General features: G+C 39.7%; 1 protein-coding gene and 1 pseudogene across 1 annotated transcript; one reads left to right on the top strand and one right to left on the bottom strand.

Annotated features, from left to right (window-relative positions):
- Positions 1 to 458: 458 nt before the first annotated feature.
- KLHL6 (kelch like family member 6) lies at positions 459 to 21,089 on the bottom strand. The gene is made up of 7 exons (XM_060768165.2): positions 20,754 to 21,089; positions 15,504 to 15,669; positions 9,273 to 9,722; positions 7,331 to 7,568; positions 5,972 to 6,174; positions 2,532 to 2,745; positions 459 to 1,032 (listed from the first exon to the last, which is right to left on the bottom strand). Exons 1-7 carry the CDS (start codon positions 21,014 to 21,016, stop codon positions 731 to 733), a joined length of 1,836 nt encoding a protein of 611 aa, XP_060624148.2. The 5' UTR covers positions 21,017 to 21,089; the 3' UTR covers positions 459 to 730.
- LOC132772426 (U6 spliceosomal RNA) lies at positions 1,605 to 1,702 on the top strand (annotated as a pseudogene).
- Positions 21,090 to 26,504: the final 5,415 nt, after the last annotated feature.

Raw genomic sequence — 26,504 nt, 5'->3', positions numbered from 1 at the left:
AAAGTTGCGTCTATCACTATGATCCTGAGACTAAAGTCCAGTCAATACAATGGAAATATCATGATTCACTGCCTCCAAAGAAGGCACGTGCCCAACTCTTGGCAGACCAGCATCACCCAAGCTGATAGAAAGTTAAAACATGTTAGTATTAAAGACATTTAAAGCATCTTGTGTGCAACAGCACAGTTGCTATTTTCCATTTTCCTTGACCTCTCATCTTTTAATATTATTTTTTCTGAAGAAGAAAACATATCTATTTAAAATTTGGTATCATTTGCTATTGAGCTCAAAAGGCTATTACATTTTTAGGTAGATACAAAATGAAAAGAATACTTTCAAAATGACAAATATTAACTTTATTAATTAAAATGTATCTATCCAAATTTTTGATTTTAAAAAACTTCTAAGACAGTATTTTAAAAAATCCAACATGGTGTGTGTGCATAAGTACACACACACGCACACACTGCAACTCACAACTAACTACTGGGTAAATTTCTCACTGGTTGATATTTCTGGTCAATAAATAGCATAGTTCAGATATGAACATAATTTAAGGCATATGCCATTCCATAGGAAACTGAACAACTATATGAAACTTTTCACTCAAGGACTATGACAGCTTTGTGGTTTCATCCCAGTTTAGCTTATATAAATCCTTGAAGAAAATGAGGTATTGTGTGATCACTTCTTCTTCCTCTTCTTCCCATCTCCTGAGTTTTCTCCACAGTTAGACAGAGACTGCCCCAGGCACTATTTTGCGAATGTATGTATAGGATTTCCTGAGAGTAACACTTCCATGATGGGAGACTCCACGAGGAAGGACACATTCCTCAGTCAGTTTCTGGTTCTCTGCATCCCAACACAGCACTGTGGCAATGACTTCATTTTTCTCATCCCGGCCTCCAGTGATGAACAGTTTGTTGTTGCAAGGGGCGATTCCACAACTTGCTCTTTCATTACTTAACTGGGTTATCAGGCACCATGTGTCTGTGAGTGGACTGTAAGAGTAGACTGCCCTCATCGCCCCACCTGGAATGGGAAGGAAAAGCAAATGACTCTTCTCATTAATATGGTGTCTCTCAATCAAACAAATTAGGTATTCACCCCATAGGTTAGTACTGGGTTTCCTTTACCCACATTGCAAAGAAAGGTGAGGCCATTACTCTGAAACAGTAGACAGCCAAAGGAAAATGTGCAGAGATAGGAAAGTTAGTAGAAAACAGTAATCCTGTTTAATTGTTAACGGTTTAAAAATCCAATTCTAATTGGACTGAAAAGAGAATTTTTAACTACTAAATTTCTGTTAAATTGTCACTAAAATCACTGCAAAATAAACCTCGAAAACAAGTTTATTCTCTCTTTCTTCATTCCCATCTATGTCTAGAGTTTGAGAAAGAAGGAGCAGCTACATGAATTTTGACAACCTCATTTATCATCCATCCCACCATTGCCTCTTTTCTTGCTTTCCTTGTCTCTGTCCCTTATAATTTCATCCACTTGCTCTCATCCTTTTAAATCTTATTGATTCCAGTATGGATTCCAGCAAGGATCCCTGAGACAAGAAGTTCAAGATGCAATTCCTAGTATAAATATGGTGCTTTGTGCGCACTTCAGCAGCACGTATACTAAAGTTAGAAAGATACAGAGAAGATTAGCTTGGCCCCTGCACAAGGATGACATGCAAATATGGTGTCTTTATCCAGAGTCCAACAGGAAGACTGTCTGAATACAGGGAAGACCATTTAACTCCCTTCCAATCTGGTCCTATGAGGATCCCACGTCAGAACTGTAGGCTTCTCCAAATGGCCATAATATCTTTCTACTACACCACCACTTCCTGCTCTTTCCATTTTTGTACAAATTTTTACCTAAGCTAAAAGGTTGTAATTCTTTCCTAGGCAATGTTAATGATGATGAGACATTCAAGCTAAAACTGCTGACATTTCTAAGTCACTCTTTTTTCTTGGCCCCTACCAATCTACCACCCTCCTAAAATGTAATCGGTCCCTTTTAAAAGGATTCAGTCCTTTTCGTAGTAGGACAAACCACAGTCAAACACTGTAATAATTGTTAATATACAGTAACATCATATTCACACTTTTGTAAGCAAACCCATGTACAACTAGTACCCATAATGATAGGCAGTGGCATTTTGCCAGCAAGATGCTGTTATAATTGCTTTCATGGACACACACTAGGAATGTGTTCATGACCCATTTTGAAATAGTATCCCCAGTGTTCTTCCCTTGCCACAACATTTAGTATAATTGTATACAGCAGAAGTGTGGAACCGGGGCTCTCCAGATGTTGCCAGACTTCAGTTCCCATCAGCTTCCACCAGCCTGCCTATTAGTAGTGAGAAGAGCAGTAGAGTATCAACACTGAGGGAGAACAGATTCTCCAGCCATATTGTACAGGAAGTATCATTTTAGTAAATCACTTCCTAGTCCTCCAAGGAGAATTCTGGAGTGTTCCAATTTAAGGCAGAGAAAATCTATTTTGTACAGAGGAATGAATGATATACTTACCAACAACATAGATATGGTCATGGAAACTCGTAGCATTGACACATTTTGCTTCAACAGGCATGGGTGCTTTTAGGCTCCATTTGTTCGTTGTTGGGTCATAACACTGTGTTTTGTTCGTGGCCAGCTTCCCATTGGGTCCTCCTCCAATCACATAGAGTTTCCTCTTATAACTGGCTGCTCCAAAGGAGCTCACATTGATCATGAGAGGAGCCGCCTATATTAATTCCAAGGAAAACACAATCATGGAACATGGCTCAGGATTAATCTTGATTTCCTACACTCTGTATGCATTAATGTCTGTGCACCAGCCTTATGTATCTCACTCTGAATGAACACACACAAAGAGTTATTGGAAAGAAATAATCAAGGGAGAAGTGAAGACAACGAGATGCCAACTAAATTTATGACTGAGGTAAGATAGAGAAATGATTGACTAGCAAGATTATAATAGCTGATGTGTAAGATAGAAATGATGAGAAGTCAGACCAGATTCTTACTGTGTTTGTTGTTCATTCGTTCAGCCGTTTCCGACTCTTAATCACTTCATGGACCAGTCCACGCAGAGCTCCCTGTTCGCCGACACCACCCCCAGCTCCTTCAAGGTCAATCCAGTCACTTCAAGGCCATCCATCCATCTTGCCCTTGGTCGGCCACTCTTCCTTTTTCCTTCCATTTTCCCCAGCATAATTGTCTTCTCTAACCTTTCCTTTCTTCTCATGATGTGGCCAAAGTACTTCATCTTAGCCTCTAATATCTTTCCCTCCAATGAGCAGTCGGGCTTTATTTCCTGAAGTATAGACTGATTGGATCTTCTCACGGTCCAAGGCACTCTCAGAACTTCCCTCCAACACCACAGTTCAAAAACATCTATCTTCCTTCGCTCAGTTTTCCCTAAGGTCCAGCTCTCACATCCGTATGTGACTATGGAGAATACCATTGCTTTAACTATGCGGATCTTTGTTGCTCTAGTGATGTCTCTACTCTTCAATATTTTATTGCGATTGTTCGTTGCTCTCCTCCCAAGAAGTAAGCATCTTCTGATTTCCTGGCTGCAGTCTGCATCTGCAGTAATCTTTGCACCTAAAAATACAAAGTCTGTCACTGCCTCCATGTTTTCTCCCTCCATTTCCCAGTTATCAATCATTCTTGTTGCCATAATCTTGTGTGTTTTTTTATGTTTAGCTGCAACCCAACTTTTGCGCTTTCTTCTTTCACCTTGATTAGAAGGCTTCTTAGCTCCTCCTCGCTTTCGGTCATCAAAGTGGTATCATCTGCATATCTAAGGTTGTTAATGTTTCTTCCAGCAACTTTAACCCCAGCCTTGCATTCATCAAGCCCTGCACATCACATGATGTGTTCTGCATACAAGTTGAATACGTTGGTTGAGAGGATACAACCCTGCCGTATGCCTTTCCCAATCTTGAACCAGTCTGTTGTTCCATGGTCAGTTCTTACTGTTGCTACTTGGTCCTTATACAGATTCCTCAGGAGACAGACGTGGCTTGGTATACCCATACCACCAAGAACTTGCCACAATTTATTATGAGCCACACAGTCAAAGGCTTTAGAATAGTCAATAAAACAGAAATAGATGTTTTTCTGAAACGTTAATACATCACATGCAGTATAGTATCTCTTTTTAAACGTTACCTCTCCTCCCATCTTAATATAAAGAGATGGGCCTCTACCTACATTGGACTCTCTCAGTACTATCTTAAATGACAATCATAATTCCTTTTCTCCTTTATTATATTTAACATATTTGCTTGATGAAGAAACCAGCGAAGATTTCACAATGTACTTATTTTATGCTGTGGAGTTTGCCCATAGAATGCTTGCCGATTCTGTAGTTTCTTGTATTTTGTTACACGACCAACATAGTTAATCCTGAATAGATTTTTGCACACAATTTAGCAGATAAACATAATATGAAGAGTGCACAGACAAAAACAAAAGGAACTGTTAAAGAAACATGGAACTGAATTTTGTCAGCATACAAATGGTGGTTGAGGCCATGGGAATAAGTTACTCTGCACAACACAAAAAGTAAAGGGGAATGTAAACAAGCGAAGAGGAAAAGACCTAAAATAGAATCCGAGAGAAGATTTCTTAAGGGGGGAGGGGGTAACCTTTTCTGTGAGGAGAAAAGAAGATTGTTTAAATGAAAGATGAGTATCTTCTTGAATATAATATACATTTCATTCAGTTTTGATTCAAAACCACCCTCCGAATTTGCACCACTGGCTATTAACCTTCAGAGGTGAAAGCAACTTTGAGTACACACACACATACAGAATTGTATAACTTTACTTTGAGAAACTATAGATTATTTTTCCCTATTTTGATGAAAATATATATTGCAGGGAATCAAGCAGCACCCCAGAGACTAACTGAGGGCCCTTCTACAGTGCCCAATAACTTGAGATGAACTGGGTTATTTTAATACAGTTCTTCCCAGGTTTCTGTCCCCAGCCCCAACCAAACCCCAGGCTTTTCCTTGGGTGATGGCATCCAGATCGCCTCCAGCCCCACATTTTCATCTTGGAAACTTACCTGAGGAACCTGTCAGCAGCGCAGGCCCCTTCAGTAATTTTGGAGGGGAAATGGGGGGCCAGGGTGAGGGGGCACCATCCCACTCCTTTGGGCTCCAGGAGGCTGAAGAACTGGGATAGCTGTGGGGATTGATCCCCAGGATTGCAGAAGCAGCCCCTAGAATCAATCCCTACAGGCCTAAGCACCTGCAAAGATCCAGACCTTACCTTAAGGTCCAGAACTTTGCAGGTGTCAAATTAATCTGGAGTAAACAAGGAAAACTGGGAAATCCCAGTTCACTCTTGATTCATCCGGGTTAACCTGAGGCATTGTCTGGGCCTCTCATGTTAATCCGTGATGGGTTGCAGGTTTTGGGCCTGTGTAGAAGGGCTCTTAATGTGCCTTCAGATGCAGATATTTTGGTTAAATGTGTTATTTTAAAAATTCTCATAACCTCCAACATTTCACATATAAAAACCAGGATACATGTGGCCAAGCAAAATCAGAGTTTGGTAAGCTGGCAAAAGTTATGAATGAGGAAAAGTATACATGCTAATAGGGGCTACAGCAAGTTGCTTTTGCCTGAACCTATAGGAAAGGTCACAATTCTGTCCCAGTTTGTCCTCTCATCCTTTGCTAAGTTAACTGTGTGCAAACTAAAGTAAATCAATGACCAGGAGCGAAAGTGGAAGAAGAAGAGAGAAAAACTGAGCCATTTTAAAGGCAGCTGAAAAAAGGAGAGAAGATTAATTGGAGCTCTTCTTGCCAAATCCGGCCATCTGGAGGGTATGAATTCTGGTGTTATTTCAAAACACCATTTGCCTATTAGCTGACACCTGTTAGTATAGCATCTTTATTTGAGGCTTGTTTCCAGTTTCACTACAACTCAAAGCACATCTGAACTTTACCTCTGACCAACAATTGTGAAAAGAGTCATAAGTCTCCACACTGCTGATTCTCTGTATACCATCAAAACCGCCAAGCACATAGACTTTGCCACCCAACACAGCCATTTTGTGTCTCCATCGCCCAACATTCAAATATTCAATTTGGATCCATTTGTTGATGGATGAATTGTATTTCCAGACTTCATGCTGTGTCTCTTTTCCTCCTGCAATAAATGGAATACAACCAGCTTCCAGAATGTTTCCTAGGATTTTACACGCTCAGGCCAAAAAACATTACCAAGTTTACATCCCCCTACAGCAATTATGTTTGGCTTATGAACCCTCACTACGATGAACCCTCACCACAATGCTAAGAATTCGCTTAACTGTTGCTCTTTACAAACATCTTTCATCCTTAGGGCTACACAGGAAAAAATGTTACCCTAAAAAAGCACTCAGGGCTGTAGCTATGAGGGAAGGGGTCAAAATGACAACATCGTCCCCTCAAAAGCAATTCAGTCCCACCAAATGAAATTTGCCTTTCTTCCTCACATTTCTAGCAATACACAAAATGCATCATGGAGAACAGTTGCTATCCAAAACTCTTATATTGAAAGTGCTCACATTCTCTTTTGAATTGCACTTTTTCTTTGAATACTTAGGTTGCAAACTGAAATGTCCATCTGAGGTATTAAGTTACTGCAGACTGACAGAAAATTTCAACAGAGGCAGAATTCTTATTTGGGAAGTAAACATACTCATTTTATCCTTTCCATCCCAAGCCCTCATAGCTATACCTGTGGCACAGACACAAAAGATGCTAAAAAGTTCCTTTGCCCCCAAAAGTGCTAAGATATTGAATAATCTCTACGACAGAAGCTGCCAACTGTAAAGGAATTAGAAATTCCGACATAGGGCAGCACTGCCTGAAAATTATCCAAATTTTACTTTTCATTTCCATGCTGCTGTCCCATTTTGAGAAGAGGGACTACTGAAGTGAGTGGAAATTTACTTATTGGGGTGATTTACTGTTAGGGAGAATGTGAGGGCTTCGGGGGAGGGAGGGAGGGAGGGAGGAAGGAAGGAAAAAGGGCAAAGAAGGAGGAAAATAAAGGGGGAAGGAAATTAAGTCCCTTGGAGCCCTTTCCTTCCTTTCATCCTTCTCTCCCTCCCTGATCAACAGTTATTTATGACCATCTTCAGGTAGCCCTGTGTTTTTTATAGGCATCAAGAGCCTTTTTTCCCAAAACCAAAAGTGATCCTTCCTCTGATGAGGGCCCATTGCAGCCACCTGATTCCTGGAAACTTTCCCACCCCTGCCTTACAATATGCTGCAATTCCATCTTAATTCATTCCCATGAACACTGTTGTGTTTCTTACCAGATATGTAGACTTCATTTTTTAATGTAACACATGCAAACTCCACCCATTTCTTATTTTCACTCTCTATTTCTTGTTCAGTATTGGGCAGTTTTGCTACTTCCAAACGACTGCGTCGCAGAGGATCAAGGCACGTTACTTCTGATACAAATCTTTCATCTTTTGTGCATCCCCCAATGATCATAAAGACCTCTGACTGGAATTCATGCATCCTGGGTTTTGTTCTTTCGGAAATTATCTGGATGAAAACAAGAGTTAAACAGAACTGTAACTTCTGACATTATTTTAGAAGTCCATCACCCTCCCTGTAAGGGATTATCCCAGATTTTTCAATTGAATGCATGGATGTCAGAATATGTACTTATATAAAAATGTGGATGCTCCATAAAACTATCACACTTAACTTTGTAAAACCTCAAGAAAGAAAAAACAGCCTAGTATCCAGGAAGGATAATATAGCTAAATAATTAATAATAATAATAATAATAATAATAATAATAATAATAATAATAGCAAAGTCTCTGGCACAAGCCAGTAAAGGTGGTCCCAGTGGTGATCGGCACACTGGGTACAGTACCTAATGACCTTGGCCTGCACTTAAACACAATCGGAACTGATAAAATTACCATCTGCCAGCTACAGAAGGCCACCTTACTGGGATCTGCATGCTTTATTCACCGATACATCACACAGTCCTAGACACTTGGGAAGTGTCTGACGTGTGATCCACTACAACAGATTAGTCTGATGTGGACTCATCTTGTTGTGTTTCTAATAATAATAATAATAATAATAATAATAATAATAATTTATTTATATCTCACTCCCTTTCCCCGAAGGTAGTCGGAATGGCTTATTTCATATGGTAGTAGTATATGGTAACATAGTCACTCATCTTCAATCCTATAAATCATGCCAATTATCAATTCTCAGATAGCATACTCTCCAAAATTTCACAGATGGAAACTGGGATACTTGTGGCCAGCTAATGCAGGAGAAAGTAAATATTCTAATATTCTAATGAGTGAGAACACACACATTTTAAGCAGAGGAACAGTGGAATTAATGTATTGAATTTAGGAAGAGTCAAGATTCTGTCTTCTTCTCTTCCTTGCTGAGTTAAGCTGTCCTACCTTTGACCTCAGTTTGCAGCAATTGAATTAAGCTGACAACAAAGGGGGAAGGATGGAAGAGGAGACAGAAACAGACAGAAACAACTTGCTCCCTCCTCACTGTGACATCCTTTCAAATATTTAACCATGGCTATCACGTCCCCACTGAACCTTCTCTTCTCCAAGCAGAACATAGCTTCCTAAGCTGCTCCTCATAGGGCTTGGCTTCCAGACATTTTACCATTCTGGTCACTCTTCACTGGACACCATCCAGCTTCTCAATATTCTTCTTGAATTGCAAGGCCCAGAACAGGAGACATAATTCCAGGTAAGGCCTGGCTAGAATAGAGTTTTACTATTAATTCCCTCAATCTAGACACTATATTCCTGTTGGTGCAGCCTAGAATTGCATTGCCTCTTTCAACTGCTACATCACACTGTTGGCTCATATCTCCTAATACTCCTAGAGCCTTTTCACAGGTAGTTGTCAAGTCAGATATCACCCATCCTTTATTTATTTAGTATGCATTCATATAGGGATGTGATAGTTATTGGGAAAGGAAAGACAAATTTATAGTTTCTCTCTTGGTTTTGCTGCAGTAGCCTAATATAATTTTCTCTCCCAATGCTATTACCACAGTAGTAGATGCAACCAGCATCTTGCATCTGGACTATATATATAGGAAAATTGGAAGGTTTCAGAGATTTGACTGCAGAACAGAAAGCTCTGGATAACTCATGCATCTCATAGAATCCTTCTCTTTTACAATTTTATGGAGTTGGGGTAATGTTTGTTTTCTTTTGCTTTGCTTTGCTTTGCTTTTACTCACCTCATTCCCTGACAAATGGTACATTCTAGCTTCCTGAAGCAAAGGAAAGACATCAGGGCACTGCCTGATGAGTGGGTCAGCTTCCACAGTCTCTACAAAGTACCAGGGATCCAGAAGGGGCAGCCGGACACTCTCAAGAAGGTGAGGCAAGAGGGGGAGCCGCTCCGCCAACTTGTAACGCACCCAGCTGATAACCGTCTCAAACACTTGTGCTTCTTCAGTAACACAGAGGTCATCACTCTTTAGCATGCAATACAGGACATCCAACGGCAACTCCAAGAATTCGTCATAATTCAGTACTTGAGTAAAATTCTGGATAATGTAGTTTTTGACATGCTGCTTCAATGTCTCAAGTGAATGAGTGTCAGCCAATCTCAGAATCCCAACACAGTTTTCTGGGTGAAGCGCTTCATTGAGGAAATTGGAACAAGCTTCTACCATCCGCAAAAACTACAGACATAAGAGAAAGCACATCAAGTTACTGTGCACATAAGCTCTGGGTTTGTCTTGTTGAATCTGCTGCTTTTAAAAACCCTTAAGGAAGTAAAAGGAACAATGGTGCTGGCTGGTGCAAAATATGCAGGCATCATTTTATCTGAGTAGGCTTACTGCTGTCTGCTTGCACACGAAAAAGAGCTTGTTCTTTGCTATGCTTAAATCCAGCATTGCAAAATCAACCTAAACATTTCCACTAGCATAACCGATCTGCAAAGCAAACACAGTGTCAGATTTTGTGATACTGCAGTGTTTGATGGCATAGGGGTTTATGTGACAGGCTAGGGCAGGTATGGGCAATCTTTGGCCCTCCAGGTGTTTTGGACTTCAGCTCCCAGAATTCCTAACAGCCGACCAAAGTTTTCCTATGCCTAGGCTAGGGAGACCACTGTTTAAATCCTCTCTCAGCCATTAAACTCACTGGTTGGCCTTGGGCAAGCTGTAATTTCTCAACCTCAGAGGAAGACAATGACAAACTTCCTCTGAATAATAATAATAATAATAATAATAATAATAATAATAATAATAATAATCTTTATTTGTACCCCGCCACCATCTCCCCAAAGGGACTCGGGGCGGCTCACAGCAGCACTCCAAGTTCCACACACGGACAACAATACATAAGTATAAATACAATGACATAAGTATAATCAACAGTGCATAAAAATCTCATTAATAAAATTATAAAAAAATGAAAATTATAAAATTCCCAAAATGCAATAGTACTTACCGGCCATCTATTTATTTGCCATATTTATTTATTTGCCATATTTATACCCTGCCTTTCTCTACCCGAGCAGAGGGATTCAAGCCGGCTTACAATGGCACAACCACAGTGCCTCAAAACAACAAATTCACCTTAAAATAGTTTAAAATTACAACATATTTAAAATAGTTAAAATACATTCAAAGTTAAAAACACACCATCCAAGGTCTAAGGCCATTCCAAGGTCAAATTGCACATACAGTAATTCCATATTCAGCATACTGCATTGCCCTAATTTTTAAAAGCCTGCTCCCAGAGCCAGGTTTTTACTCTCTTCCTGAAGGCTAGTAGGGAGGGAGCTGATCTGATGTTGCTAGGTAGGGAGTTCCACAACCGAGGGGCCACCACTGAGAAGACCCTGTCTCTTGTCCCCGCCAGCCATACTATGTCTCTTGTCCCTGCCATCTATCTGTCATAACAATAAATCAACATGTGAGCCAGTACTATCAAAGATTCATCACATTGGCCATGGATTACTCCGGATCAAAGCCCTGTCTGTAGAGCCACGTTTTTAGACTCACCTGGAAGGCCTGAATCTAATTTGAACAAGTATTGCAAACAAAAAACAAAAAACCTTGCAATAGGTCAACTTCAAGTCAGAAACAACTTCAAGACACCCAACAACAATTACGGCTTATGTGGAAGCAATACATGGTCATCAACATTTTCTTTTTTTCAGAACTGCTCATGATTAACAAGTTCCTGTTACTCAAGGGGGGAAAATAGGGGCAAAGGCAAGTGAAAAGGCCAATGGTGACAGGAGAAAAGGAAGTACCAGGCAAAAAGGAAAAAAATCCTCACCATCATGCAAGATGATAAGGATCCCCATACAAACAAGATCTCAGGAATGGGGAAATGAGTGGCCATGCTGAGCCAGAGCTTAGAAGCAACTAGTCCTGAAGCCATGTAATTATAACTAATCTTGCTTTCCCATTTACTAAAAATAATTAAATACATAGTGATAACATTTGGCAAGAGTTAACACCAGTCCTTATAATGGCAACCCTTAAAGACATTTAGCTTGAGAAAAGAAAGTAGAATATAAATAAAGGTGGCAACATAGGATGTTATAGGATAGACAGGAACACACTTTAAATAGTAGTTCATTCTGTACCTTATTTTGCTGCTCTCTTGTGAATCTTAAGATAACAATTTTCACAATTTTGGAAGTTTTTTTTAAAAAAAACTGCAGTTACAATGGAAAATAATTGGGTTCCCTTGACCCTCCAGATTAGTGGGTTTAATTTTTGCAGATTTAATTATTTGTGGATTTGATAAATATTGTCTCTAGTAGGAATCTCTGAAGCCCTCCAGTGCAACTCTTATTGTGAGGTTCCACCAGAGGTTGACCATAGAACTGATTATGATGATGATGATCTTTATTTATATCCTGCTAAGGCAGTGGTTCTCAACCTTCCTAATGCTGCAACTCCTTAATACAGTTCCTCATGTTGTGGTGACCCCCAACCATAAAATTATTTTAGTTGCTAATTCATTACTGTAATTTTGCTACTGTTATGAATCATAATGTAAATACATGATATGCAGGATGTATTTTCATTCACTAGACCAAATTTGGCACAAATACCCCATACGCCCAAATCTGAATACTGGTGGGGTTGAGGGGATTGATTTTGTCATTTGGGAGTTTGTAGTTGCTGGGATTTATAGTTCACCTATAATCAAAGGGCATTCTGAACCCCACCAATGATAGAATTGGGCCAAACTTCCCACACAGAACCCCCATGACCAACAGAAAATACTGTGTTTTCTTATGGTCTTTGGCGACGTCTCTGACACCCCCCTCGCGACCTCCCAGGGGTCCCAACCTCCAGGTTGAGAAACATTGCACTAAGACATCTACAATAACATATGACATCTTTTTACAAGCAATATTGGACTATAACTCCAATCATATTCCACATGCCCAATGACCCAACACACTGGGGGGAACTCATATAGCAAGGGAGATGGGAAACAGCACTAGTTGGAAAGGTTCCTTTTTAAATGTTGACGCAAAGGTTACGGATCTGTGAATTTCTGTAAAGAAAACCCCATGGCAGTTCTGAAGCTGTTTCATTTCACTACACCTGCCCTCAAAGTGGGCCAAATATATTTAGGAGCATGGTTTTAAAAATAAATAAAAGAAAAAAGAGAGAAGTGAAAAAGCAGAAACACATTTTTAAGGGGGTATGTAGATTCCTAAAGTATTTACAGAGAAGTCTTGTGCTCTGAGCCATGTCCTGTTGACACATTTCGACTACTTACGAAAACTGAAAGATAACAGACTATGCCTTTAAGCCACTCAGTTCCTGTTTCTTAAAGTACCATGGCCAATCTTTACAGGAACGACACTCACAAATCAAGAACCTATGCATAGCTGTAACATTACTGTGGAGGCTACATTGTGTAGACTACTTCCTTTTTAGAAGCATATACTATGAAAAGAACTGGGGAAATTGGTAGGAAAGGTTGAAGAGATCAATAACAATTGCAAATAGGTTAACGATTCTGACTCAACTGCATTTGCATAGAGAGACAGACTTCCTTAACACTTCAGTGAATTTTAAATTAGTGTTTACATTTCTTTTACGTTACTAGACTAAAACGTAAACCAGAATAAAGGTTTAAAATATGCTATGCCAAAGCTAGAGAAAATGTGGCCCGTGGGCTGGGAAAAAAAGTGATTCAACCCACACCCCATCGGGAGCACACAAATTTGTAAATAGTTTTGGGAGAAGGGACCAAAAAGAGGGTTAGATCTTTAAAAATGTCTTGCCAAAATTGACCAGTTTCTCTCCTACCAAGGATTCCAGAAGGCACATTTGTAAATCTGGAGACAAGTTGAAGTCCCCTTAAGTTTTAGGCCCAGGAAGAGCCTTTTTAAATATCATTTCTAGGGAAGCGTCTTTTTTAAATTGAAGTATTTTCCACCTACAAATGTGGATTATCCCAGCCTGCACAATAAATTAAAGCTCCATTTAAGAAACTTTGGTTTGGCCTCTAAAAACTACTCCAGATGGCTAATAATCCCAGCAAAATATCAGGCTATTATGCTCCTGGGTCACACTTCCAGATGGCCAATAATCTCAGTAAATATGGGGCTATTATGTTCCTGGGTCGCACACTCTTAGCAGTTGTTTCTGCCCCCGCATGCCATAAATGTAATGGTGAGGTTCTTTGTCCGGCAAAAAGTGTGGTGAATGGCAGTGTGAATTGAGTTTCCTTGTCTAGCCATCATTCCCCATTCAATATATCAACTATTATAGACAGACAGACAGATAGATGATTGCCAGTGCAATAACAATTTCTCGGTGCAATAATGAACAATGACAATTGGAATGGCTCCTGGAATATGCTGTAGGACTGTGTGATTTTAAGTAATTATTTTAAGTGAAATGTTTTAATTATGTGATTTTAAAGTTTCTGTTGTTTTATTTTTATATTTATCAAGGCATCAAATTATGCCTCTGTTGTGAGCTGCCCTGAGTCCCCTTTGGAGTGAGAAGGGCAGGATATAAATGTAGAATATGTGTGTGTGTGTGTGTGTGTGTTACTTGAGAAACTGCAAGTGATTTCTGGTGTGAGAGAATTGGCCGTCTGGAGAGATGTTGCCCGGGGGACGTCTGTGTGAGGCTTCTCTCATGTCTCCGCATGGGAAGCTGGAGCTGACAGACAGAGCTCACCCCATCTTGCAGATTCAAACTGCTGACCTTCAAGTCAGCAGATCAGCCAGCACAAGGGCTAAACCCATTGTGCCAATGCAGTTCCTACCATGATATATTGAGGAATTAGGAAAATGTATTTATTTATTTATTTATTTACAGCTTTTTATATTCCACCCTTCTCACCCCACAGGGGACTCAGGGCGGATTACAGTGTACACATATATGGCAAACATTCAATGCCAATTTTGACATACAACATATACAGACATGGACAGAGGCTATTTAACTTTTTTCTGGCTGCCAGGGGAGCTATCGCTTTCATCGTCCATCTGCGACACTGATGAAGTACTTCCGCATTCTCTGCATGCTTTTTGCTGGAGTGCTTGCTGGAGTCTTTTTTTATGGCCTCATAAATTAGTTAATTTAGCCTCCCCACACTTTAAGGTGGTACCTAATTTTCCTATTTGACAGATGCAACTGTCTTTCGGGTTGCAAAGGTCAACAACAGGCTACACAATTGTTTGGAAACCCACTCCAACCTGGGCTGGCTTCGAACTCATGACCTTTTGGTCAGAGTGATCTTAATGCAGCTGACACTCAGCCAGCTGCGCCACAATCCCGGTGCATGCACACTGAAATGGGAAATTACCTTACTGATATTGGAATCTCCAGGGATTTTTAAAAAAATCCTTCAATGTGTTTCAAAACCTGGTCCCAGAAATTCATGGGGAATTAAAAGGAATGGGGAATATATCTTTTGGATCTATTCCAGTCTGTACAGATAGTCTGATGAACCTTGAATTGTATTGACACCTAATATATTAACAAATGTCCCTTAACAAAATATGACTATATCACATTATCATTATATATCCCTTTGTGCTGTCATTTTTAACTGTTCTGTCTTTTGTAAAGTTACACCTGTATTTATGAAGCCATGGCTTCAATAAATGGTGGGAAAGAATATCAATTAGCTCTGTTTTAGGTGTCAAAGACAACAAAAATAAAATGGAAATGAGGAGACTCTGTATTGAAACACAATCAAGCAGATTGTGTGTGGCATTCAGATATTTTAAAACAACTGGACATATTTACATTATTTACCTTTAAGAAGCAGGAAAGTAAACCATTACTTATTAAATGTTTCCACAGCAACGTTAATTTACTAAGCAGAGGAGGAACTTGGAACTATAATAGTAACTAGATGTGTTTCTAAAGTAATTTTCCAAGCTGGTCAATGGCTTAATGTTACATGTCAACCAAGTCTGTGTGTTTTTCCATGTGTCAGAAGCATTCACTAACCTGAAAAAGGCTGGCAGCTTCCAGGATTTTCTGTACATTTTCCTTAGTGATCAGCACTTTGCTTGTATATGTGTAATCCAGCAGAATTTGCATTGTCTCTGCATCAACTCCTTTAATTACTATCTTTTCTTCATACTTTTCTTTTAAATCATTGCAAAACATTGCCCTGAAGGTAAAAAGAGAGATGATTTATTATTATGGTAAATCTAGAGAGACGAGTCAACTTGAAATAGGCTCTGGAAACAAAAATACCCATATTAGTCAGCTAACTTTGACCTGCATACTGTTTGTTTATCTTAAAGAACTTTCATCTTGATTTTCCATTTTAAAGTAAAATGCTCAAGAGCACAGATGGTTTTGGGCACATTACTATAATGTGCCAATCAAATCTAATGCGCACCTCAATTCTAGAGGTGTAATTTCACCAAAAAAAAAAAGAGAACATTAGACTCAAGTAAATATGGTAATGCATTACAAAGGAATGTGATTTCTAGCAAAAGTACAAGAAAGAAAATCAATTAAATTAATATTACTGTATGTCAAACATGTTCCTCAGGTGGAAATATATCAAAAGAGTTGTTGGTGACCCTAAGACAGTGGTTCCCAACCCTTTTTTGACCAGGGACTACTTGACCTGGGACCACTTTGACCAGGGATCACTCTCCAAAATTACTACCAAAAGGATTACAAAAATCAGGTTTTGGTCAACTACAGATTTGGTTTGGGGTACTGATTCAGAAAATTGCATTGGATAGACCAAATCAGCTCTAGTTTCTGATACAGAACACATGGCATGGTCAGCAACAGGGAAGGAGTGGCAGGCTGCGCGAAAGGAGTGAAATGAAATAAATAAAATAGAATAAATAAATAAATAAAGAGGAGGGAGGCTCATGGACCAGATTTTCATCCTTGCAGCCCACTGGTGGCCCGCAGCCCACAGGTTAAGAACCACTGCCCTAAGGTGACCGTCTCATGGGTTTTTCTAGTGCTGAGAGAGAAGTTGACCCCTGGTCTCCAGAGTTGTAGCCCAATACTCAGACCACTATGACTCTCAAAAGTATACTGCAGCTAGATTTCACAAGTAAGCTTTGGGTCCTTCCACACAGCCATATAAAATCCCACATTTTCAGCTTTGAATTTGAATATATGGCAGTGTGGACTCGGATAACCCAGTTCAAAGCAAATATTGTGGGATTTTCTGCATTGATATTCTGGGTTATATAGCTATGTGGAAGGGACCTTAGAGTATTTGCTGTATTGGTGTAAGATTAAAAAACATATTCCAGTTCTTTTAAAAGACATTTTAAAAACATTTTAAAAGACATTTTTAAAGTCCAACAGACCTCACTACCTCTGAGGATGCTTGCCATAGATGCAGGCGAAACGTCAGGAGAAATGCCTCTAGAACATGGCTCTATAGCCCGAAAAAAACCCACAAGAACCTAGTGATTCCAGCCATGAAAGCCTTCGACAATACATTTTTAAAGTCCTTTGAAGTGTGCTTTATGCCATTTACTAAAAAAAAAACTGATTGTCTTCGAAGGATGAATGAATAATATACAAGTTGCCAGGAATAAGTGGGAATTGAAAGAAAAGATGAGATTAAGCCCATCAGTGGTAGAACTGAATTGCAAAGGTTAATTCAAAAAGAATCTTCCCCAACCATAAAGGCACACCATTTATCCTAAGCCATACAGCTTGGTTTACAGACCTTTTGCCATCTCAGTAGTTCTCCCCTAAATATATTTCATGTTAAATTTTCATGTTAAAGAAAATCAAAGAGTCTTACATTATTGTAGAAGTGGTTAATTGGATATTAAGCCTATCATTCTGCCAGAGTAACTGTATGTGATTTTGTACTCATGACATACGTAAGAGACCTGCAGAGTCCTAAAATTATGAATTGGTAGGAACAAAATTAGAACCAGAATGCAAGAAGCCCCCTTATGAGCACATCATAAGGGCACACTCATTCATCAAGTGGTAGAAGTTATTTAAGGTTAAGTGAAGACAAGATCCTTACATGGCACTGGCTCAAGGGGAGCACTGTGAAAATTCAATTGGTAAACAATACTCCTTCCTGTTGGACTAAATACGAAAAGTGATCAGTTAATATATTTACAACGAGAGTAATATTAAATAGCACCTGTTCACATAAACCCATATGTGCACTCATGAAAATAAATAATCAGCAACAACTTTCAAACTTTTCTCCTTTGTACCTAGTACAGCTACAATGGACTAAAAAATATGACTAAACTTACTGGAAAGACTGGAAATTTTATGTCACAGATCATCATTATTATTATTATAACTTTATTTGTACCCCGCTAGCATCTCCCGAAGGACTCAATGCGGCTTACATAGGCCAAGGCCTCAAAACACAATACAACAATACAATACCTAAAGCAAATTAAAAACAGTTAAGCAGAATAAACAACAGCAATAACAATACATCGAGACATCAAGACACTATAAGACTGGGCCAGGCCAGAGAAATGGGTACAAGATTAAAAGTGCTGATGTGGCAGGAGGTATGTAGGATTATAAAGTAAGTGCAGTGTGCAGTGATCTTGGTTCTACTAAAGTGCTTCTAGGACTTGGTATTGGGGGTCCCTAATCTGAAAAGGCACATCGGAACAGCCAGGTCTTCAAGTTCTTTCTGAAGACTGCCAGCGAAGGGGCCTGTCTAAGATCTTTTGGGAGGGTGTTCCAGAGTCGGGAGGGCCACCACAGAAAAGGCCCTGTCTCGAGTCCCCACCAAGCGCGCTTCAAGTCCATCAAGTCCAATAGGTTTTAACTGATCTACCCTAATTGGAACAGATGTTTTACATTGTGTCTGTGATTGTTGTTTATAGTTTTATGGTTTCAATGGTTTTAATCTATTATAATATGCTGTTGATTTGATACGTGATATTTTATACATGTAAGGTATTGAATTTTGCCATTGATTATATTGGGAACCACTTTGAGTCCCCCCAGGGGTAAAAGAAAACGGTATATAACTGCAATAAATACATAATAAATAGTGGATTTAGCCCAAGAAATTTAGCTAAGCATGATGTTGTGCCTTTCCTTGGGTAAATGATATATCAGGAAGACACAAGAAAAGGAAAAATTACAGGGGAGGGAAAGAGAGTAATGTTTACCCTTAACAAATACCTCTTTAAAAACTTATCTTCAAAGGAAAATAGGAAGAATAATAAAACCAAGTTAGAAGTTACCCAGCTAGAATGGTGTTGTCATTGATGTCATCCTTTGACCAATAGGTCATGAAACCTATCAGCATTCAGTAAATGAATATCTGAATGTCATATATGAGAAACAAGCATTGGGATATTACCATTAAAATTTAAAAAATACAGAGATATGCATACTGGTGGAGCAGTGGACTAAACTGCTGAGCTGCTGAACTTGCTGACCAAAAGGTTGGCAGTTTGAATCCAGGGAGCAGAGTGAGCTCCCGCTGTTAAGCCCAGCTTCTGTCAAACTAGCAGTTCAAAAACATGCATATGTGAGTTGATCAATAGGTATTGTTCTGGTGGGAAGATAACGGCACTCCATGCAGTCATGCCAGCCACATGACCTTGGAGGTGTCTAAGGACAATGCTGGCTCTTCGGCTTAGAAATGGAGATGAGCACCACCCCCCAGTGTCAGACTCGACTAGACTTAATGTGAAGGGGAAACCTTTACCTTTGCCTTTACAGTGCAGTAGCAAAATCATATGCTAGCAGCAGCAGTCAAAATCTTAATTAATTTGGACTTCCTTGGCAGGCCCGTAGCCAGGATTTTGTTTCGGGGGGGGGGGGGCTGAATTTTTTTCAGGGGGGGTTGGGGGGGCTGAGTTTCGGTGGGGGCTGAGTCTGAGTGAAAGAGGGTCTAGCCTAGCAAACCTTTTGTATTATTACCCCAATACCCCCATGCATATGGGATATATTGAGTATGGTAATCAGATCATGATATAAATAAACATAACAGTTTAAATAATGCACCAGTAAGGCCTTTTCGCGAACCACCATGAGAATTTGGGGGGGGGGGGGCTGAAGCCCCCCGAGGCCCCCCCCCCCTGGCTACATGCCTGTTCCTTGGGTAGACTTGGAGCACATCTACACTGACATGTATTCTGGGGTTGGCATGCTGTATCAGCTCCAATAAGTGTCCCCAAAGGATTCCCATAGCTGCCTGAGCTTCGAAAACACAGGATAGCAGTGGGGGCAGTTTTGGCTGGTTCTGTTTGAGAACGGGCCAACTGTCCTCACTAGCCCTAAACCGCGTTAAGCCTAAATTGAGGATAATTTTGGGTAGCATGGGACAAGACTGTGTTAAAATGGCTTTGCCCCATGTTACCATGAATCAGTCCCATCCAGCATTTGGCCACTGTATGGCTGATCCTCATCTATACTTATGAAGATTGACTGTTTAAGATACCATACAAAAGGCTATCTCTCTGACTTCTGATATGTTAAAATCATAGGTTATTGCTGAAACTAATTTGGAGATTATCTAATCTAACCTCTTCTTCAGTGCAGGATTCTTGCAACACTTGGCTGCTCAACAGTGGGAGGATGTAAGATGTTATAAGGCACTTAACTAGAAAGGAAGAGAGGATAGTATGGAACGATCAATGTCTGTTTAGTATAGTGCTAATTTTCATAATCAGGTATATAACTGCACAAACGTTCATAGAGATGTTTGCTGCGGAGCATAGAAACAACTTACCTATAAAAGTTCACAGTGATACCTAGAACAGTTTAGCATATTTCATTTTCACATCCAAATATATAAACAATGTTTCCGTCTTCAACTTCATAGACCCTACAGCATTAGCCCAATTATTACTATAATCAGAAGGGATTATTATTTTTTAATTATCTGATCCTTTTTCTCCTTGGATCCGCACAAGATGGGAGACTAAACACTTTTTCCCTTACTTTCCAACTGCTTTCTTATTTGACTGACTTCTACAGTTAGAAAGAAGAAATACCAATGAGCGTCCACTGACAAAAAGAAAAGCAACCTAGTATTCTTACTATTTGTTTTCCTGTATCCCTAAAAACGGAAGTTTAAACAGTCATAACATTTGGTTACCATCTTCTTCTAACACACTACCAAAGCATGGATACCTTTTCAGAAAACGGATAGAGTACAGGTAGGATATAAGCAAGTGTTGAAAAAAATGCTTACCTGTCTCATCACTTGCCTTTTTACATCCCAATACACAAACGTAGTTAATTTTCAGCATCTCTTACCTAAAGTAATTGCTTGCTGCTGCAAGGACCACACGGTGACATGAAAAGCTCATGCTGCCCACACACAAGGTGACATCGGTGAGAGAGTTTTCTAGTCGGAGGTTCTCCAAGCCGTTCTGCAGGACCATGGACAAGCCTGTGTCATCGAATTTAACCCTTTCATTGATGGAGACTTCCACAAGCTCTCCCCTGGTCTTGGAGCCCTCATTTTCCAAAGGCAACGGAGGTTCCTCCTCGAGGTTCTCCTTTACCATGTCTCCCATGTTTGGATCAGCAACAACAGCACATCACGCCATTGATGCTTCGATCTAAGATGGTTCCTGAGCTTCAGACAAGTCACGCTGCAGAAGTAAGGCAGATTTCCTGTTTGGGCCTCCCCACTTATCTACAGCTGTCACACACACATAACAGGAAGCCTTGCACTTTCTCATCCTGTCCGTACAAAGAAAGGCCGTTGGGTTGTTGTTGTTGTTTTAAACCTGCAAGCTTTTAAGACATCCTTGAATATCGGAAGATTTCAGTTCATATCTGAGAGCAGTGTTAAAATTGTTCAGTTTCTACAAGGTCTTAAGTTTATCCAGATATACTGTATTTCTTCAATTCTAAGATACACACTAATATCAGTAACACCACCAACAAAAATACTTAAGATGTGCCTGCAATTCCAAGACACACCCCATGTTTATATAGATAAAAAGTGTGGCTTAGAACTGAAGAAATACGGTACTTGACCAGCACGATAAAGCTGTTCATTGGTCATATTAAGACCTTTCAACAACCATCCTGGGCACATTTCTATGGAAGGAACAGAATAAAATTTAATTGTGTATTTGATTGTCTTAATTGCTGATAGGTATTGTCTTAGCACGGTGAGGGGGATTGTTCTTTACCATCCATCAGTCTGTAGGTATCAGTCATATTGTTTTGACTGATACCTACAGTGGCGCAATGGGTTAACCTTTGTATCGGCAGGATTGCTGACCAATAGGTCAGCATTTTAAATCTGGGGAGAGCAGGTTGAGCTCCTTATGTCAGTTCCAGCTCCATACGGTGACATGAGAGAAGCCTCTCACAAGGATTGTAAAAACATCAAACATCCAGGCCTCCCCTGGGCAACGTCCTTGCAAACAGCCAATTCTACCCATAGTCAGCCCTCCACATTTGCTGGGGTTAGAGGCACAATAACCTCGCAAAAGTGAAAATCATGAATTAAAAAAATGCTGCTGCCCAAGTGACCCTAGGAATTTCTAGGTCCTCCAGCATGACACTATGATAAATTTCCACTGGAACCTGATCATATAATTTCACTAGAAGACCTAGAGATTCCTAGAGATAATGTTTTAATCAAACCCATAAATAAAGTCAAACCCACAACTGTGGAATGGCAGCTAGGTTTAATTAAAAATGGAAAAATATACAGAATACAGGATGGTTAAGAATAAGGATTGGGTATAGGAATTTATATTCAAGTCAATAATAAGGATGAATAAATGTGCAAATGTGGACAGGGTGTGTTTGAAAGGACCAACCATCAGCTACCCTCATTAGACTGACTGGAGTGGATTTCAAACAGAATAATGTAGCCTAAAGGAGTGGTGTTATAAAGCTTTAACAACTGGATTTACTTCAGACTTCTCATTGTAAAATGACAGTGTTCTCCATGTAAAGTATAAGCGGTCAGCAGGCACAGCAGAATAGTCTCATATCTCCTCTTAGGTGGCTCTGCTACCAGTCAAAAGATATTCCACGTCGATTTCACCTTCTCCTTAAATGATTTTCTCCACTATGAAAAAAAGAGAGAAGATGCTATGGGAAAATATAGTAATGTTACAAAACAATGTCATCATCAGGACCCCTTTTCATGTCTGTGAGGTAGGACCGCAACACAACAGAACTATCATTTGGAAGAAGCACCCTATGTGTGGATGGATCCAAGATATTATTGTTGTTGTTGCCCTAATTTTCTGTAATGTTGGAAATTACAACCTTCTTCAAGCCTCCTCTAGTAATTTGTTTATCTACAATCCTGTTGCTTACTTATTGTATGTTTTGGTATGCAGCTTTCTTTCCTTGCTCTATGTTTTCATGAGAAGTTATGGGAGGGGCTGCAGACCACATGATCCTCTCTGGGACAAGCACAGAGTATAGACTTCTTTAGACTTTGGGACTGCTCAGATTGCAGACTTGCAAACACTTGTCTGCTGTTTATTATAAAAGATTTTCTGACCAGATGGCACAGAAACTATCTCAAACATATCTGTAGCTAATTAATAGGTTGTGTACCTGTGTATGCTGAACACATGAAGGTTGTGAGTAAAACCATTATTATTTTTTTTACCAAAGTCAACTTTATTTTGTCTCATGAGTGCATAATATAAAACAAGTTGTTTTATGGGAGAGTACATATATATTTTGGGCACTGAAAAATACTTCTGAAGAACTACAATTTTTCTGCACTGGCATATTCTGTGTTTCCACATATCAGAGACAATAGGTTATTCAGTCTAACAACTGAAGCCAATTGCCTTGCATATTTATATTTGGTTGTATATCACTTGAGAAGATTCTACTCAAATGGGTTTTTGGCACTTCTCTAAAAGGTTATGATTTCTAAAAGGTCATGCTTTTCTAAAAAGGCCAAATAGTGCATCTATGTTGTAGAACAGGGGTCCACAAACTTTTTAAACAGAGGGCCAAGTCACAGGCCCACAAACTGTTGGAGGGCCGGATTATTATTTGAAAAAAAAATGAATGAATTCCTATGCACGCTGCACATATCTTATTTGTAGTGAAAAAAACACTTTAAAACAATTCAATAATTAAAATGTTAACAAATATAAACTTATTCGTATTTCAATGGGAAATGTGGGCCTGCTTCTGGCTGATGGGATAGGATTGTTGTTGTTGTTGTGTGCTTTCAAGTCATTTCAGACTTAGGTTGACCCTGAGCGAGGGCCGGGTAAATGACCTTGGAGGGCCGCATCCGGCCCCCAGGCCTTAGTTTGAGGACCCCTGTTGTAGAATGAATGCAGTTTGCCATCAAATTAACTTCAATGGCTCAATGCTGTTGTTACTGAAAAAAGCCCCTCAAAATAGGAGGAGCCCTAGTTGCCTGGATAAATCACCTGGAGCGGTTTCCTGGTTGCATCTCTGGAAATTTTTGGAAAATCATACTAAACCTGCTTTTCCATCCATAAGTTAAGGGTACACAAGCATCACACGTCTTCCGACTCACACCTACACAACAGGCAAGGAGTGGCACCCAGCCTGGCTTCCCCAGCTCACCAAAGACCCAAGTATGACTTAAACAATCAGTCCATTAAGTTGTACACATCACCCTTTAGGACAAAAGGTTGATCTCATGACCCATCAGAACACTAAAATGGCTACTGACAAACATCTGGAAATCTCCTGGAACCTATATCACTAGGAGAAGCCCATCAGCTACCTCTTGTTCCCTGAACCCAGCCCATATTCCTTCCCAACTTCAGGTGGACACAAACGGACAGCAGTTTAAAATACATTCAATGACAGTTTATTAAAATTCCTCGCCCAATCAGCAGCTAAGATTCACAGACTCAGCCAATCAGTGGCCAATAATGGACATTTCACCTAATAAAACTGTGGATCCTGGAACTGCGCCTATCGTCTTTGTTTGTCACATTACCAAATGTGTATAATTCTCTTTATAATGCCCACATTTACAGTTGGAAAATGTGCTAGATTTGGGAATTGCTATCCCCCAATGTCCGTTCTGACCATTGCTGAATATATGGATTTCTGTTCCCGCCTTCAACCTGTGTGTGTCTCATTGGATCAATTGGGAGTTCTAGCACGTTGGGGAAAAGTCTGACAATATTGTGGAATCATAGGAGTTAATCGTTTGGTGAGACTGGGAGTCAGAAAGTCTTGGCTAGGGCTGATGTCTATCCAGATGGAATGTGGGGTGCATCTACACTAGAATGAATGCAGTTTGACCCTACTTTTAACTTCCATGGCTCAATCCTATGGAATCCTGAGAGTTGTAGTTTGGCGAGGCACCAGCAGTCTTTGGCAGAGAATGTTAAAGCCCGTGTAAAACTACATGATTCCATAGGCTTGAGCTGTGGAAGTTAAAAGTGGTGTCAGTTTGAATTAATTCTATAGTGTAGATGTACCCTGAGACAATTGACAGCAGAGTTTGGAAAACTTACTTTTGGAATTATAACACCTCCCCCCCCCCCCCCCCCACACACACACCATTCCTTAGATAGCCATGGCCCATGCTTGCTTTGGGATTCTGAAAGCTTTGGTTTCCAAGCCCTATTTGCCAGCCAGGTAAGAGTAAATATAGCACAATGAATGCTATGCATCCTTGATTAACACCAGCAAGAAAAAAAAAAGACCTGTTATGCTCTATGTTGCGGTCATTTCAATGGCTGAGTCATTTTTATGATGTCTTGGGGTCAAAAGCTTCTGTGACGTAGTTCTCCTAAGCAATAAAGTCGGAGGCAGGTTGCCACACAGAGCCTCAGAACTGAATGGAGAGTTTCCATACCTGGGCTTGCTGTCTCCACAAAACACCTTGTGCTTGGGCACAAACTTTCCATAAGACTGGAAGGACCCTCTGGACAGTTGCAATTGCTCCGAACACAGATTTTTCTGCATTGCCTTCATTTCACAGAATAATAATAATATCCTTAATATTTGAGCAACTTTCAGATTTATTTTATTTTTATGGATACTTACTAGGGGAAAAATAGGGTGCATTTTTTGCCATAAGGATATTCAATGGCACTAAAGGGCAGCAAATTCAAATTGGAATAGTTCCTTCCAAAAATGGGGTAAGTTGATGACCAATGGCTGTCACTATATAACTTTATTATTACGGTATCATTGTCATTCTTATTATTATTATTATTATTATTAGATACATAACAAGATTAGTACACAGCAAACGAAATTACTATGCTGGCTTTTGTATTTGATCACAGGCACTTCCCAAGAGTCTAGGACTATGTGATGTATCGGCAATAATAATAATTGTAATAAAATTACTATACTGGCTTTTGTATTTGATCACAGGCACTTCCCAAGTGTCTAGGACTATGTGATGTATCGGCAATAATAATAATTGGATTATTATTATTATTATTGTATTGTCGAAGGCTTTCATGGCCAGAGTCACTGGGTTGTTGTAGGTTTTTTCGGGCTATATGGCCATGTTCTAGAGGCATTCTCTCCTGACGTTTTGCCTGCATCTATGGCAAGCATCCTCAGAGGTAGTGAGGTCTGTTGAAACTAGGAAAATGGATTTATATATCTGTGGAAAGACCAGGGTGGGACAAAGGACTCTTGTCTGCTGGAGATAGGTGTGAATGTTTCAACTGACCACCTTGATTAGCATTTGATAGCCTGGAAGTGCCTGGAGCAATCTTTTGTTGAGAGGTGATTAGATGTCCATGATTGTTTTCCCTCTGCTGTTTTAATTTTAGAGTTTTTTAAATACTGGTAGCCAGATTTTAAACAGAGCTGTGATGTCTTCTGGGAACATCTGGCTGATTGGTGCATGGTAAATAGAGACACCACATAGAAGCTGATCAGTTTGTCGTTGGTATTTAGCTTGAGACTGCTGATTTTTTCTATTATTATTATCCCACCTTTTTCTCGTGGAGACTCAAAAAACAATCTAATAACAATTTAAAGCAATACAAATACAAAAATTAAACAAAACAATTAAATATTTGTGTGTGGATAGAAAGTTAAAATAAA

The sequence above is a fragment of the Anolis sagrei genome, chromosome 3 (assembly GCF_037176765.1).
Source record: "Anolis sagrei isolate rAnoSag1 chromosome 3, rAnoSag1.mat, whole genome shotgun sequence".
NCBI lineage: Eukaryota > Metazoa > Chordata > Lepidosauria > Squamata > Dactyloidae > Anolis > Anolis sagrei.
This window is presented reverse-complemented; position numbering and strand designations above follow the sequence as displayed.